This window comes from Theobroma cacao, chromosome 3 (assembly GCF_053813885.1).
Source record: "Theobroma cacao isolate CCN51 chromosome 3, ASM5381388v1, whole genome shotgun sequence".
In the NCBI taxonomy this organism is placed as follows: Eukaryota; Viridiplantae; Streptophyta; class Magnoliopsida; order Malvales; family Malvaceae; genus Theobroma; species Theobroma cacao.
Genome location: NC_142641.1, coordinates 38,969,241 through 38,986,031, shown reverse-complemented (window position 1 = coordinate 38,986,031; position 16,791 = coordinate 38,969,241). Strand labels below are relative to the sequence as shown.

The 16,791-nt window shown below is 34.4% G+C and overlaps 1 protein-coding gene and 1 pseudogene across 1 annotated transcript; one reads left to right on the top strand and one right to left on the bottom strand.

Moving 5' to 3' along the window:
- Nucleotides 1-8,747: 8,747 nt before the first annotated feature.
- LOC148763809 (uncharacterized) lies at nt 8,748-10,013 on the top strand. Its single transcript, XM_088804625.1, has 2 exons — nt 8,748-9,050; nt 9,165-10,013. The coding sequence occupies exons 1-2, from the start codon at nt 8,748-8,750 to the stop codon at nt 10,011-10,013; spliced, it is 1,152 nt and encodes a 383-aa protein (XP_088660751.1).
- Nucleotides 10,014-11,767: 1,754 nt separating this feature from the next.
- Nucleotides 11,768-13,616, bottom strand: LOC18605536 (tetrahydroberberine oxidase pseudogene; annotated as a pseudogene).
- Nucleotides 13,617-16,791: the final 3,175 nt, after the last annotated feature.

The window sequence follows — 16,791 nt, the reverse complement described above, 5'->3', positions numbered from 1 at the left end:
GGTATATGTGGATGGCATGATTGCAAAATCTCACACAGAAAGAGATCATACTGTCAATCTCAAAAAGCTGTTCGAGAGATTATGAAAGTTTCAGCTCAAGTTGAATCCTGCAAAATGTACTTTCGGTGTTACTTCTGAGAAATTGTTGGGGTTCATAGTAAGTGAAAAGGGAATTGAAGTGGACCCGGATAAGATATGAGCTATTCAAGAGCTACCACCTCCTAAAACGTAAAAAGAAGTGAGAAGATTTTTAGGGAGGTTGAATTACATTGCTCGATTTATATCCCAGCTCACTTGCAAATGTGATCCAATCTTCAAGCTACTTCGAAAACGAGACCCAAGAGAGTGGAATGAAGAATGTCAAATAGCCTTTGATAAAATCAAAGAATATCTCACAAATCCATCGATGTTAGTGCCACCGACGGTTGAAAAATCTCTGATTTTATATTTGACTGTGAACAAGAATTCTATGGGATGTGTACTAGGACAACATGATAAAACTGGGAAGAAAGAACAGGCCATATATTATTTAAGCAAGAAATTCACGGAGTATGAGTCCAAATACTCTGTGCTTGAAAAGATGTATTGTGCGCTAGCATGGACCTCATAGAGGCTTTGACAATATATGTTGTATCACACAACATGGTTGGTGGCAAAATTAGATCCCATCAAGTATATTTTTGAAAAACCCTTTCTGTTTGGGAGAATAGCTCGATGGCAAGTGCTATTGTCTGAGTATGATATTGTGTACGTGTCCCAAAAATCAATCAAAGGGAGCGCCATTGCTGATTTCCTCGCAGATAGAACTAATGAGGATTATGAACCTGTAAGATTCGATTTTCCAGATAAAGATTTGATGGCCGTCTTGCACATAGAAAAAGACAGTCCCAATGAACTTAATCCATGGAAGATGTATTTTGATATAGCATCCAATGCTTTGGGGCACAGAATTGGGGCAGTGTTGATTTCTCTAAATGAAAAGTACTATCCAGCCACGGCGAGATTAAATTTCAATTGTACTAATAATATAACGAAATATGAGGCGTTGGTAATGGCATTACAAGTAGCAATCGAGATGAAGGTCGGCGCGATAGAGGTTTACGGAGATTCGACTTTAGTGATATGTCAAATGAAAGGCGAATGGGAAACTAGAGATTCTAAACTAGTTCCATATAAAAAGCTGGTTACAGAACTAAGCAAACAGTTCAAGAAAATCAGCTTGCTGATGCTTTGGCCACTATCGCAGCAATGTTCAAAATAAAAAAAAATGGCTGATGTACGCCCTTTTGATTTAGAAGTCCGTGAAGTCTCCGTACACTGTTTGAATGTTAAGGAAGAGGTTGACGGTAAGCCGTGGTATCATGATATCATGCAATACATCAAGGACCAGGCATATCCTGAGAATGTCACGGACAATGACAAGCGAACTCTTAGAAGATTAGTAATGGATTTCTTCTTTAGCGGAGAAGTTCTCTACAAAAGAAGTCGAGATCAAGTACTTTTGAGATGTGTGGATGTTACGGAAGCCAACAAAATAATGAAAGAAGTTCACGAAGGAACTTGTGGAGCTCATGCTAGTGAACATATATTGGCTAGACAAATTATGAGAGTTAGTTATTATTGGTTGACGTTGGAATCAGACTGCATAAACTTTGCTCGAAAATGCCACAAGTGTCAAGTTTATGCAGATAGAATCCATGCTCCACCAGCCCCATTGCATGTTTTCACAACGCCTTGGCTATTTTCAATGTGGGGAATGGATGTGATTGGGCTTATTACGCCAAAAGCCTCTAATGGACATCGATTCATATTAGTGGCCATTGATTATTTCACGAAATGGGTAAAAGCAGCTTCCTATGCCAATGTGACACAAAAGGTGGTGTGCAGGTTCATTTAAAGGGAGATCATATGCCGGTATGGGCTGCCGAAAAAGATCATTACCGATAATGCAAGCAATTTGAATGGTGCGATGGTGAAGGAGGTTTGCGCTAAATTCAAGATCAAGCATTATAACTCAACAACTTACCATCCGAAGATGAACGGAGCGGTAGAGGCAACCAACAAAAATATCAAAAAGATTGTTGAAAAGATGACTGAAGTTTATAAAGACTGGCATGAGAAACTTCCTTTTACCTTGCATGCATATCGAACTTCTGTGCATACCTCCACCGAGGCAACTCCGTACTCATTAGTATATGGTACAGAAGCAGTTCTACTTGTTGAAGTAGAAATCCCATCATTGAGGGTATTGATGGAAACAAAATTGAAAGATGCTGAGTGGGTCCACTCCCGCTACGAGCAATTGAATTTGATTGAAGAGAAAAGGCTCGCAGCCCTTTGTCATGGCCAGATGTACCAACGAAGGATGATGCGAGCATACGAGAAAAAAGTTCGTCCAAGGCAGTTCCAAGAAGGAGAGCTAGTTCTCAAGAGAATACTCCCTAATCAGATGGATTTTCGGGGAAAGTGGATGCCAAATTGGGAAGGATCATATGTGGTAAAGAAGGCTTTTTCAAGAGAAGCTTTGATTTTGGCTAACATGGATGAGGAGGATTTGCCTAACTCGATAAACACAGATGTGGTGAAGAAGTACTATACTTAAAAAAAAAAAAACGAAGGGGGTCCATGGCTGAAAACCCGAAAAGGGCATCTCGTACCTAAAGGAGGAGGCTCATGCTGAAAACCCGAAAAATGTGACTTGAGGTCGAAAAGCAGAAAGTTAGAATGAAACTTAAAGATGTCAGCCTGAATGGAACACAAGATCGAGGTAGAAGTACACTATGAATGGAGCTCCACAATTTCACAAAACAGGGGAAGTTAGGGAGTTTGCAACCTACAGATTTGCTCAAAGCATCAATCAAGGACAATTCTTGAAGTCGAACATCAGATTATTTGCTCAGAATGGTCTGAGTGTTCATTACTTAAGATCTAATGTTTGCTCTATAAATTCTGTTTGCCTTATATTATTTGATTTCTCATATATGAAATTCTCCTTCGCCTCTTTATTTTAACCATTTTATTCTTTACCATCCCATGATTTCACATAATGATTGTCATAGAAATGAATAATGACTGGTGAAAGAAATAAACTAATTAAGCAAAAAAATTACGTTCATTGTTCAACAAAAGACTTGATGATGAGAAAAGGAATGGCAGAGCTTTAAACTTGAGCAAAAAAAAAAGTCAAATGTCAAAAAGAAGGGGGCACGCCTAAGGAAAATCAAGAATGTCAGCTAATGAAGTAAGGCACAAGACGAAAGTCATTGAAAGCTGCAGTGAAAAATTAGATGAAGCAAAGGTCTTGGAACCTTAATGAATCATAAACATGAAAACATTTCATCATTTCAATCATGCATACATGCCTAGCCATACATACGGTCATTTTCAAAACAATAATCCAAATTAATTCATGTCCCAAGCTTCGAAAGTAGGAATCCACCTGACCTAAAATGTTGAGGTTGTAGAACTTTGATAAAAAGATTTGAGTTTTTCATTGTGAAGTTAATCCAATTAAGTTGGCATTTATGAATTAAATCGAACCTGTTTTGAGATAGGTCTAACCTAAATTAAGTTTAGGAATTTCAATTTTGTTTAAATCGAACCTGTTGTGAGATAGGTCAAACCTAGATTAAGTTTAGGAATTTCAATTTTTAAATCGAACCTGTTGTGAGATAAGTCGAGCCTAGATCAAGTCTAGGAATTTTAATTTTTTAAATCAAACCTGTTTGTGAGATGGGTCGAGCCTAAGTCAAGTCTAGAAATTTTAATTTTTTTTAAAAAATCGAGTCTATTTTGTTTTGAGATAGGTCGAGCCTAAATTAAGTTTAGGAATTTCAATTTTGTTTAAATCGAACCTGTTGTGAGATAGGTCAAGCCTAGATTAAGTTTAGGAATTTCAATTTTAAATTGAACCTGTTGTGAGATAGGTTGAGCCTATATAAAGTCTAGAATTTCAATTTTTAAATCGAACCTGTTGTGAGATAAGTCGAGCTTATATTAAGTCTAGGAATTTCATTTTTAAAAATTGAACCTGTTTTATGAGATAGTTCGAGCCTAAGTCAAGTCTAGGAATTTCAATTCTTTAAGTCGAACCTGTTGTGAGATAGGTCGAGCCTAGATCAAGTCTAGGAATTTTAATTTTTAAGTTGAACCTGTTTGGAGATAGGTCGAGTCTAGATCAAATCTAAAAATTTTCGTTTTTTCTTAATTGAACATATTTTGAGACGGGTTGTGCTTAAGTCAAACTTAGAAATCTCATTCTTTTACGAACCCAGGTCAAGCCTAGATACTTCATGTTTTTAATCAAACTTGTTTTGAGATAGGTCAAGTCTAGATCAAATTGCTAGAATCAAACTTGCCCCAAGATGAATTGAATACGGTGTCTATGTCTTTGCACTATTCTTGATTCTCAAGAATGTACAAAGAGGGGCAACTGTAAACACCTACTTCAAAAGAATAAAAAAAAAAGAAAAAAGCTCAAAAATAAAAAAATTTAAAAATTAATAAGAAATAGATAAAAATAATAAAAAAATAAAAAAATGATGATGAATGAACAGGAAGGGACTGAGCGTGTGCTCAGCCCCTCCTCCAGTTCATCATTACAGGGCATTAATACCCTTGAAAGGTAGCCGGATTTGGGGAGGAGTGGTCACCTCTGGCTTCCAATCCTTCCTGTTTGCCAGAGCCTAGTGAAATCATGCTCAGAAGATCATGATTTCACCTTTGAATTGTCCAAATTTTTAGATAATCTAGTTCTTAAAAGGGGGGGTTTCAAACCGATCCGGAGGGAGCATTTTGAGGGGCAAGAAAATTGAGATTCAAAAAAAAAAAAAGAGTTTCAAACCAAAAAAAAAATTAAAGAGAAAACGTTTCAAAAAAAAAAAGTCTAAATCCAACTAGAAATTTTTTATTTTTCAAATAGCAACAAAAAAAAACCCCAAATCAAATCCGAAATCCTAAGATCTAGCAGCCAACTACCTAACCACAATCAACAACAAAAAAACAAAAAATACATAAGATATAAAAAAAAAAAAAGAGGAAAGGCGGAGGGTGATTTGGGTTGCATTTTTTATTTGGGTATTTTAGGGGATAGTGAGATCTGGCCGACGGTAAGGTAACGAAGAAGAGAGAGAGAAGACTTTTGGTTTGATCTTATTGCCACCGACTGGCGAAAAGAAAAGATCCGAACGGCACCGACGATGAGGTAAGGCCAGATCAGCGTCGATAGAGAGGGGAAGAACACTTGGGCCACCGGTTAAAGGCAAGCCACCGGCGTATGGGGGAGTGAAGCCCGACGGTGAAAGGGGGGGCCGTGGCTTGAAGCTAGAGAGAAAAGAGAGCATTTGGGCTAGAGAGAGAAAGGGGAAGGTGAAAATAATAGAAAAGGCCAAAAAATGGGTTTTTATACCCAGGTGTAAGAGAACCAAACGACACCATTTCAGGGAGCAGGGAACTGAAAGGTTCAAGGCTAAACGGTGCCGTATAGAGTAGTGTCTCAACTACTAAATGTCACGTTTCGAATTCTGCCTTGTGGGCCTTAGGAACCAGATCGGGTGTAGCAGATTTGGGCTTCTGTGGGCCATTGAGCTAGACTAAACTGAGCCTAGAAAGGTATAATCCTTCTCTTTGATATGGGCTTATTTCAATTGCTTTTGGGTCTAACCCATTTTGTTAAATAAAATACATTTTTTTGTTATAATTTAAACCATATTAGGAAAGGTTATTTATATATAATATGAATGTTTATTTTAATCAAAATAAAATAATAATAATAATAAATAACTCATGATACAAACATAAAAAAAATAATAATATAATGGAACGGTTATTTGAGTACTACTACCTAAAAAGGGCAAAGAGTTGCCTCTTTCGAGTGAATTTTTTTAGGAGTGAAGTTCGAGACGGATTTTCACCGAAGCGTCGGGATAAATCCAAACTCTAAACTTCAATACCCGTTAAATCAAATAATCGTTGTAAAAAATAATATATATAAAAGAAAATTTATATAATGTTGCATGTGAATTTAAATTAATATAATTAGTTAATTAGCTTAAATAAATATTACTAAATAAAGGTAATTTAATCGTTTAAAAATTAATTAATTATTTATAAGCTATATAATCAAGTAAAATATTAATCAATAACGTTAATTAAAGGATATGGATTTAAATAGAAAACAAAAAATATATATAAATAAATAAATAATCCATAAAAAAAAATAACAAATAGTAATAAACATATAAACAAGGTGATAAATTATTAAACACATAATTGGATGAATTATGAACCACCTAAGTCAATAAACGCGTGCATGTAGACATCATCATTTTATCCTGTCATAGCATGCCACATTTATCTTGCAAATGGTGCCGGAGTTTCGATGATAGGATTTCCCCGAGGAGCTTATAGAGACTAGTTCTTTCGGGGATATCTCTAGATGAGAAAAATTTCGAGACTTCACCAAAGCGTTGGGATGGTCTTTGAATGATTTTTTTAATAAAAGATTGTCGACCCCATCATTTAAAATTGAATAAATCATAACATGATTTTACGATTACATCACGTGCATCCGTGAAACCAAATAAAAAACCCAATCAACTAACATAATAAAAAAAATTAACTAATAAGCAAGGATTAAGGTACAATAGGATAACTTAAGATTAAATGGTACCGTTCGTGGAACGGGCGTCACGGAGGTGCTAACCCTTCTCCGTGCGTAACCGCACTCCCGAACCTTTCTCTGAAAAACGTGGACCAGTTCTCGTTCTAAACTTAATTTAGGACTTTGTTGATTAGAATCGGGTTAATAGGTGTCCAATCGCACCTAGATATAAGACGATTGGTGGCGACTCCTAAACCACTTTATTTTCGTCGACGTCTAGCGGTCGGGTTCTCAGACCCGCACGTTACGACAGTAATAAGTATTGATTTGTAAGCAATTTCATAGGTCACCCCACCTAGATATTTTTCATACCAAACATTACTTCAGTAGTACATAAAAAACATTCTCTCATCTCTCTTTCTTTCCTGTTTCTATTACTTTTTTTACAATACAAATATTCATTTATTATTTATAATTATGAGTTTTAATCGCAATAGATTTTCTATTGGGTAAGAGTTTGATTTTGCCTTGGAGTGTGCCGATCGGTTTTGAATCATCTGGACATGGATCGTGAGGTGCACATGAGGTTCAAGTTTGTACGCTTAAGTGGCTTGAACCAGATGTGGACCTCATTAAGAGTGGCAGTCTACGTTATTATGATGATTTACGGACAAACTTAAGTGCGGTTTTGATTCGGGGGCGGAGGGTAAGCCAATAATGGGTTTTAAAAATATTTATTTTTTATATATATTTCATCAATAGCCCCTCAAAAATTTTTGGAAATTTTTATTTATTATATATTATTAATGGCTCACGTAAAATAAATTTTTTATTTAATAATTAATATAAATAAAAAAATCAAACAACCTCACAAACCTGCTTTAACTTTACCCTAATTTAAGTTTCTCTACACCTATTTCTCTTTTTTCTTTTCTCTTCTCTTTTGTGTCTTTTTATTTTTATTTCTCTTTTCTTGTAGCTGACCATTAAAATACATTTTATTCTTCAAAAGAGATTTATGAGCTTGTGAGTTTGGACAAAGAAAGATAGAGATCACCCTCCACCATTGTGTAAAATTAAGATGAGGTAAAGTTTTCTTTTACCTTCTTCTTTCTATTTATATTATTTAACTATTATGTGAAATCTTGTATTTTATATTTAATTATTTATATTTTATTCATTATAGTTTTATATTTTATTTTTTAAGTTTAAATATAAATAAATAAAAATATTAAATATTGACTACATTGTTTTTTTTTTTCAGATTTGATTAAAATATGAATAAGTTGAAAACAATTGACAATTTTTTTAAAAGAAAAGAGGTAGATCGCTCAAATGATTCTCCTACACTTGAGCCACCAAACCTTAATACTTCAACTCATGAACAAAAGCAGTGCGAATCAAAGCGTCCAATGCTCAATCTTGAAGAAATTGATGCTTTTCATATAGAACCTGACCCTGGATTATGACCAATGATATGAGAATTTCCTATCAATCAAAAGGATGAAATTCGTCGTGCTTATCTCAAAAATGGTCCATGTCAACCCATTCTTAAGACGTATCCTCTATCAGATGATGATCATCCTTGTCATTTTCAAGCTTCTTGGTTTGAATTATATCTTTCTTGGTTAGAGTATTCTTGTGACAAAGATGCTATATTTTGTTTGTCATGCTACTTTTTTGATAAGAACACCTCGAATCATCTAGGTTCAAATGCATTTATTGAAAAGGGTTTCAGAAGTTGGAAGAAAGTAAATAGTGGAGAAAATTGTTCAATTTTGAATCATGTTGGGAAAAATCCAAATTCCCCACACAATGTTGCTATAAAATCTTGTGAGGATTTATTTAAGAAATCCCAACATATTGATAGGCTTATCAAAAGACAAGCATCAGAAGAGATCTTGAATAATCGGCTTAAGCTCAAAGCTTCTATAGATTGTGTTAGATGGTTAACTTTTCAAGCTTGTGCATTTGGAGGTCATGATGAAAGTCCATCCTCAAAAACTAGAGGAAATTTCATTGAATGCTGAAATTCTTAGGATCTTACAATGACAAAGTTCATAAGCTTGTCTTGGAAAATGCTCCACGTGTTACTAAGTACACATCCAATGATGTTCAAAAGGAGATTTTGCATATTTTGGCTAATATGGTGAGAAATTCAATTAGAGAGGAAGTGGGAAATGCTAAGTTTTGTATTATTATTGATGAAGCTCGAGATGAGTTTAAAATAGAGCAAATGGCTATTATTTTGAGATTTGTTGATGGTGATGGTTTTGTTCAAAAACGTTTCTTTGATCTTGTACATGTTAGTGATACCAGTGCAATGACTTCGAAGAAAGAGTTAGTGTCTGTTCTTTCTCGTTATAACCTTCAAGTTGAAAGTATTCGAAGTCAAGGATATGATGGTGCTAGTAACATGCGTGGTGAATGGAATGGTTTACAAGCTTTGGTGCTTAATGATTGTCCATGCGCATATTATGTGCATTGTTATACTCATAGATTATAATTAACTTTGGTTGCAGCATTTAAAGGAGTAGTTCATATTCATGAATTTTTTACATAGTTGATTTCTATTGTAAATATTGTTAGTGCTTCTTCCAAACGACATGACCAATTACAAGCTGCTCAAGCAATTGACATTGCAAACATGATTGCTAGTGATGAACTTGACACAGGTAGAGGAGCAAATCAAGTGGAAACTCTACAAAGAGCTGGAGATACTCGATGGAGCTCACACTTTCATTCTATTTATAGCTTGATGAGAATGTTTGATGCACCTTTCACTGTTGTGGAAAGTATTATTGATGAAGGGGCCAGTTACTCACAAAGAGGTGATGCTTCTGCTGCTAGTAAAATATTAGCATCATTTAAATTTATTTTCATATTACACTTGATGTATGAGATCATGGGAATCACTAATGTTCTTTGCCAAGCATTACAATTACACTCTCAAGATATTTTAAATGCAATTCATCTTGGTTGTACTACAAAATCACTCCTTCAGAAGTTGAGAGATGATGGGTGGTCTAATTTATTTGAGAATGTGAAAAATTTTTGTCAAAAACATGAGATAGAAATTCCTGACATGGGTGCACGATATATCTTGGGCAAAGGTCGATCTCGTCAACCAGATGTAACTGTGGAGCATCATTATCGAGTTGATATATTCTTAGTGACGATAGATACTCAGTTACAAGAATTGAATTCGAAATTCAATGAGCAAGCTGTGGAACTTTTAACTTTAAGCACTGTTTTGAATCCTAATAACAATTACAAATCATTCAATATTGATAATAACTGCAAGTTAGCAGAGAGTTTTTATTTTCAAGATTTCACAGAACAAGAAAAGCTTATTTTGAGGTTACAATTGAGGCATTACGAGTTTTATATACCTCATTATCAAAGTTTTTAAGATATTAAGATACTTTCTGAATTTTGTCAGATATTAGCAAAAACAGAAAAGTCAAAGAATTACCACTTGATTGATAGATTAATTCTCCTTATTTTGACTATTTCGATTTTTACAGCAACTACAGATAAAGCCTTTTCAGTAATAAAATTTGTGAAAATAAGACTCCGGAACAAAATAGCTGATGAGTTTTTTACAGATAATTTAGTTATATATATTGAGAAAAACATTGCTAATCTTTTCAATACAAAGTCAATAATTGATGAATTTGAATCTAGAAAATATCGTCAAGCACAACTTTCTTAGATAACTATTATAAATTTTTTTTTATTTTTTTACTTACATGTTATATAAAATTATTATCTATTATGAATCTTTTGATCGTTAATTAAATTCAATATATTAATTTTAAAAATTTTTAATTTTTAATTTTTTTATCTTTGACTCTCAACAAAAATTAACTAGTTTCGCCCATATTTTGATTGGATATATACCACGAAATTCGGTCCGCTGGATATGGATCGTGAAGTGAGCATGAGGTTCCAATTTGTCAGCTTAAGTGGCTTGAACGAGATGTGGACCTCATTATGAGTGGCGGTCTACGTTATTATGATGGCTTACGGATAAACTTAAGTGCGGTTTTGGTTGGACGTGTACCACGAAATTCGGTCAGCTGGATATGGATCGTGAGGTGTGCATGAGGTTCCAGTTTGTACGCTTAAGTGGCTTGAACGAGATGTGTACCTCATTATGTGTGGCGGTCTACGTTATTATGATGTTTACGGACAGACTTAAGTGCGGTTTTGGTAGGAGATATACGACTAAATTTGGTCAGCTTTTATTGTTAATTAAAAGCTTTTTCAGACAAGTCTTTTTTAATATTGCTGGTGGGTTCGGACAAGTAGTCATTCAGCAGGACTTTTCTGGATACAGTACAATATCCAGATAGTTTTTATTTTATGATGCTTGTATATCCTTTCATCTAAGTTTTTTGTTTTTAAGGATTTTATTTTATTGATTTTTTATTTATTTATGTACTTTTTTTAAAAAAATTATTTATTAGACTTGGGTAGAGATTGAATGATTACTAAATTTAAAATTTTCAGGACAAGGTAAACGCAAGTTGCATTGTTTGAAATAATTGTTCCAATAATCATCATGCGGGGCCAGCTGTCACGGCTGCTTAGAGAGAACCAACAGGTGACACGGCCACCTACTAATCATGACCTTTACTATTGGACATAACTGCTCAGTTTGACCTTGTTTAAAGCTAAAAGCAAGCTGGAATTATGGAGTCTATATTTGATACAAAGGCTACCGCTACAATAAGAAGCTTCAAAAAATGTATGTATAAACTTTTACTATATTCTTTTCACTAAATATATTAATTAACTTTATAAACTTGATGTTAATTTCAATGATTAAATAGCTTTGTGTCTAAAATTTTGAACTCTAGCACAAATGAATAGTGGTTAAGAGGATAATCCGAATACCGATAGCAAAAGTCTTTGATCTGTAGGAACGTTAGATACCTTATATGAGCACAAGAGCCGACATGTTCCTTGTTTTTTAAAAGATATTGATTCAACGTTAGATAACTTTTTCGTCAAATCTTTGAAAAAAGTCTAAGAATTTTTTAGCACAACAAATGAGAAAAATGTGCTGCATTACACTATTCTGAATCCTTTAGAACATACAAGGGCCAAAAGCTAAAATTATACATGTATTTGCATGTTTTTGTATCTAATAATAAAATCTGGAGAAAGAAAGGCTAAGATTTATTATTGTCAACACACATTAACTTGTTTCAACCAAAGGTAATTAATGGGTTATGCATACTACTCATGCATTATGCCAGCCAGAAATGGTAACAAAGAACTAATCAAACCTTTTATTTAGAGCTATGATGTGTGCTTTTCTAATTAAAAGCGTCCACCAAGGTTATATACACTCTAATTGCCTCTTTTCTTCCATCTGGACAAAAGTGGAGGGATGCTTTGTTCATGTCTGAAGAAATTTTCTGGATCAATCATTGTTTTCACACTTATCAACTTATCAAAGTTATTCTTAAAATATTTATGACCCCAAACACTTGCTTGTGCATAACTAGTGTTATCTTTGTTGTTAGTTCCAATGTCAAGATCTCTATAATTGATATATGCCTCTCGAGGTGATTTTGAAACAAAGGAACTCATATAGCTATAAACTCTCCTAATCCAACTTACGTACCTCTGGGAATTGTTGTTGTCTTCTTTTTGCCAACCTACAGCGTATAAGATTTTGTATAAGTTGCCAGCTCTATGCGGAAATGGAGTTGCAGTCTCTGGAATCTCATCCATTTCCCCCCCATAAGCCACAAAAAGTACACCGGCAGATTTTGCTTCTTCCTCATAAAGCTTTGACCATAGCCCTTCTAACGCAATTTCAGGAACAGGTTCCTTTACGTAGTCAGATTTTGCTTTGAAGGCTGGACTAATGAGAGGACTTTGAAAAGTCCTATCAAGTAAAACATCCAAGGATTTATTCCTAAGTTGGCCAAAGTAGAGAATAGATTCAATCCAACTCATTTCAGTGCAATCTTCCTTTACTAGTCCAAGCTCCGAAAATCTCTCTTGCATCAATGGAACAAGCTCATCAACGCCACCGAGAAAGAATAATCTAAAGGAAGCTAGAACAGTCTTTTTCCCATCTTGACTAGAATTCACTCTTCTTAAGGCAACAGAGGAGTATGTTTCGTCAGGCAGCTTGTGTGCAATATATTGCCAACGGTGGACAAGTTTGATCGCATTTTGTTCTAACGTTTTGCTAACGATGCATCCAGTCACAGTTGCTGGAATAGGAACCAGCTTTAATTTCCATGCGATGACGATGCCGAAGCTACCCCCTCCACCTCCTCGAATGGCCCAAAATAAATCTTCTCCCATGGCTTTTCTATCAAGGATTCGTCCATTAACGTCAATGAATTGAGCATCAATTATGTTATCAGCAGCAAGACCGTATTTTCGAAATAATAAGCCATAACCTCCCCCACTAAAATATCCACCAACACCTACAGTGTGACAAACACCGGCTGGGAAGGCAAGAGTTTTACTTTTTTTAGCAATTCTGTAATATAGCTCACCAAGAATTGCTCCAGACTGAACCCATGCAACTTTGTTTTCCACATCAATGTCAATTGATCGAAAATTAATCAAATCAATAATGACAAATGAAACTTTAGAAACATAAGAAATGCCTTCAAAATCATGGCCACCACTTCGAGTTCTAACTTGAAGTCCATGTTTTTTTGAACAGTAAATTGTTGCTTGAAGATGGGATTCATAAAATGGTGTTATAATGACCTGTGGTTTGGGGGTGGTTGGCGTGGAGAACCTGAGATTATGCATTGAAAACTCCAAAACAGACGAATATGAAGAATTATTTTGTGCATAGATGATTTTCGAAATGAAAGAGGAGTCTTCGGAATGAAGGGAAAGGCAATGAAGAAAACTCTCATGAGTATGAGCTGAGGTTGCCCATGACAATGAGAAGAAAGCAGCAAAAAGAAATGAAAATACTAGAAAGTGGGGAGACTTCATTTTTTTGAAGCTAATTTTGTGCATATGAGTTTATCGAGTTCCCTTATTTATACAGTGCAAAGTGCATTGCTTACATAGGAGGTCCAATGATATGTGAACTTTCGGTATGATATAATAACCCTTTATTTTTATTTTTAATTTTTCCTTTTGAAGGGTTAGGTGATGACTTAATATAAGCCTCTTTGAACTGAAGTTTATTCTTAAATAAATTTGAACCAAAAAATTTATAAAACTTGAATTTCATGGCAACTTTCCAAGTTAACAATGAACAAGAACAAAATTAGAAAATTGTATTGTAAAATCTATAAATCTTAATGATTTCGGAAGGTTTCTGTTGATTTCTTCTTCGAATTTGGTGTATTGCGTAATCAAATCAGCCTGACAATAAGCTTGGATTCTTCAATATCGCAAATGATGATAAAAATAAATTTCCAGTATTGGAAAAGTCATCAGGAAAGGGCGGGTATCTTATGGTCGACTTTAACTTTGGATAACGATAAAGGACTCCCAAACAAAGCCCACCAAAAAAATCTGAAAACCTAATCAAATTTTTTATTTTTTATTTAAAAACAACTCAATAATATTTTAAATTCTTAATCGAGTAAAATACAAAAAAATTATTGATTTTCTGTACATTGTTCCAGTCCGAGCACCTAGCCTAGGATTGAAGGTTAGCAAATTCTCCTCCTATAGGCTATAGTATTAATGTACCCCAAAGAAATCTCCTCTTCTTAAACTCTCTATATTTGAAATTCGTTATTGATTACTTTTAAACAAAAATGTAGATCTATTGTGAATTAGAGAATGTTGATGGTATGTAATAAACAAACTTTTCCCTCTTATACTATATAATTTCTATTTCTTTACGAAAGGTTTGAAGGAAATATTGAAAGAAAATGAGATAAGAGGGGAACGAAAAGAGGAATTTAAAGTTTCGTCTATTAATTATAATTAGTAATATTCTTATGCAATTGATTAACTCCCGTTTAGACATTCAAACAGAATACGCAAGTGCAGGTACTGTATATAGTCAAAACATAGCACTTATCGCTTCTTCCCAAAAAATCACGCGCAAGCTGTCTACCATTCATAAGAATGTGAAAGCGATGCCGTCATTATTGGGCAATATTTGAACGAGGACCCTCACTGGATATTTAGTCAATATTTCACCAACCGCTGTCAGATACTTGGACACAAATGTTCCACGAATATATTTATAATTTTGTTATGTATTTATTTGAATAAATATGCGCTAAATTCGTAAAGAAATACATTAAAATGAAATTTAGAGCACCAACTAGAAATTTAGAGAAAGAAATGTTGAAATTTATCGAATACATTAAAATACCCTAGAAAGTTTTGACCACAAACCCTTCAATGCAATTTCAGGGATAGGTTCTTTCACGTCGTCTGATTTACCTTTGTAGGATGGGCTTATAAGAGGAGTTTTGAAACTCCTGTTCAGCTAAATATCCAAGGATTCATTTTGAATTTGGCCGAAGATAAGAACGGATTCAATCCAACTCATCTCAATGTAATCTTCCGTTGCTAGTCTGAGCCCATGAAATCTCTCTTGCATTAAGGGAACAAGCTCATCAATGCCACCAAGAAATAAAGGAAGCTAGAAGTGTTTGCTTCCCATCTTGACTAGAATTCCGCCTATTTAAAGTAACCGAGGATTACATTTCATCCGGAAGATCACGGGCAATATATTGCCAACGGTGAAGAAGTTTGATTGCATTTTGTTCTAAGGTCTTGCTAATGGCGAATACAGTCACAGTCGCTGTAAGATGAACCGACTTTAATTTCCATGAGAGGACAATTCCAGAGCTACCCCCTCAACCTCCTGGAATGGCCCAAAACAAATCTTCTCTTATGACTTTTCTGTCAAGAATTCTTCCATTAACATCAATGAATTGAGCATCAATTATGTTGTCAACAATAACATCGTATTTTCCAAACAATAAGTCATAATCTCCTCCGTTAAAGTATCCACCAGTTCCTACACTGTGACAAGTTCTAACCGGAAAAACAAGAGTTCTATTTTTTTTCACCAATCTCGTAATAAAATTCACAAAAAGTTGCACCAGATTGAACCTATGCAACATCATTTTTTACAGCAATGGCAACTGATGGAAAATTAAACAAGAGTTCTATAACAAATGGAACTTAAAAACATAAAAAAGACCACCACTTCTTGTTCTAATTTGGAACTTTTGTTTTCTTAAGCAATAAATTGCTGCTTGAAATCAACCAATGGAATTCTGGAGGAAAGGGAAAGACTGAGAAGAAAGGAGTATTCCTGCTGCGACTGACAGCGACGGCGCCCAGAAATGTGGGGAATGAGTTTCAGTTTTTAATCCTTTTTCAGGGAAAAAGAAATTTTTTGGAGGAAAAGGAAATCAGTAAAAAGATAGATGGATGAGAGGGAGAGGATGAAAAAAGAGAGGTGTTTCAGCAGTGGCCGACGGCGGAACGGTGGCGAAAGGAGAGAAGGTTATGAATGGTGAGGATTTTTAGAGAGGAGGAGAGGCGTTGAGTGACAAGAAAATGGGATTTTAAGCGCTTTTGGGATATTTATAGGAATCTTAAACGGCGCCGTTTCAAGGGAGAGGATGAGACAAAGGGGAAAGACTACTGAGAGGAAGCGGGTCGGATCAGTCAGACCCGGCCCTTAGTCTGGTTGATCTTTGAAGTATGCTGGCCGAAATACAACCCAATTTTTTAGAAGAGTTCGCCCACCTATGCATAAATCTCAAACTCAAGTAATATTTTTTTATTTTATGTGTCTATTTTGATTAATAAAAGTATTTATAAATTAGTAAACAATAAGTTAAAAAATTTAATGATAATGACAATCTAATTAAATTGAATAATAAAAAATAATTATTTGGAAAAAATTTTAAAATAGTGATTTATAAAAAAAATTATAAGTGAGAATTTTTTTAAATGAATGAGGGTTATATATACTCTTCCTGTTAATCGAAAAATTCAAGTAATTTATATTTTTAAAATAAATCAAATTATGACCTCAAGCATAACTGGAAAAAACTTCTATTTTATTTTCAAAGCCTAAAAAATATCGTAGTGTGGTTTACACTAAGAATCTATTTGACCTGATTTTTTATTAGCTTAAAAACTATTATAAAACTCTTATGAAAAATAATAGTTTTTAAAATTAAGTTGAAACTGTTTACTAAATT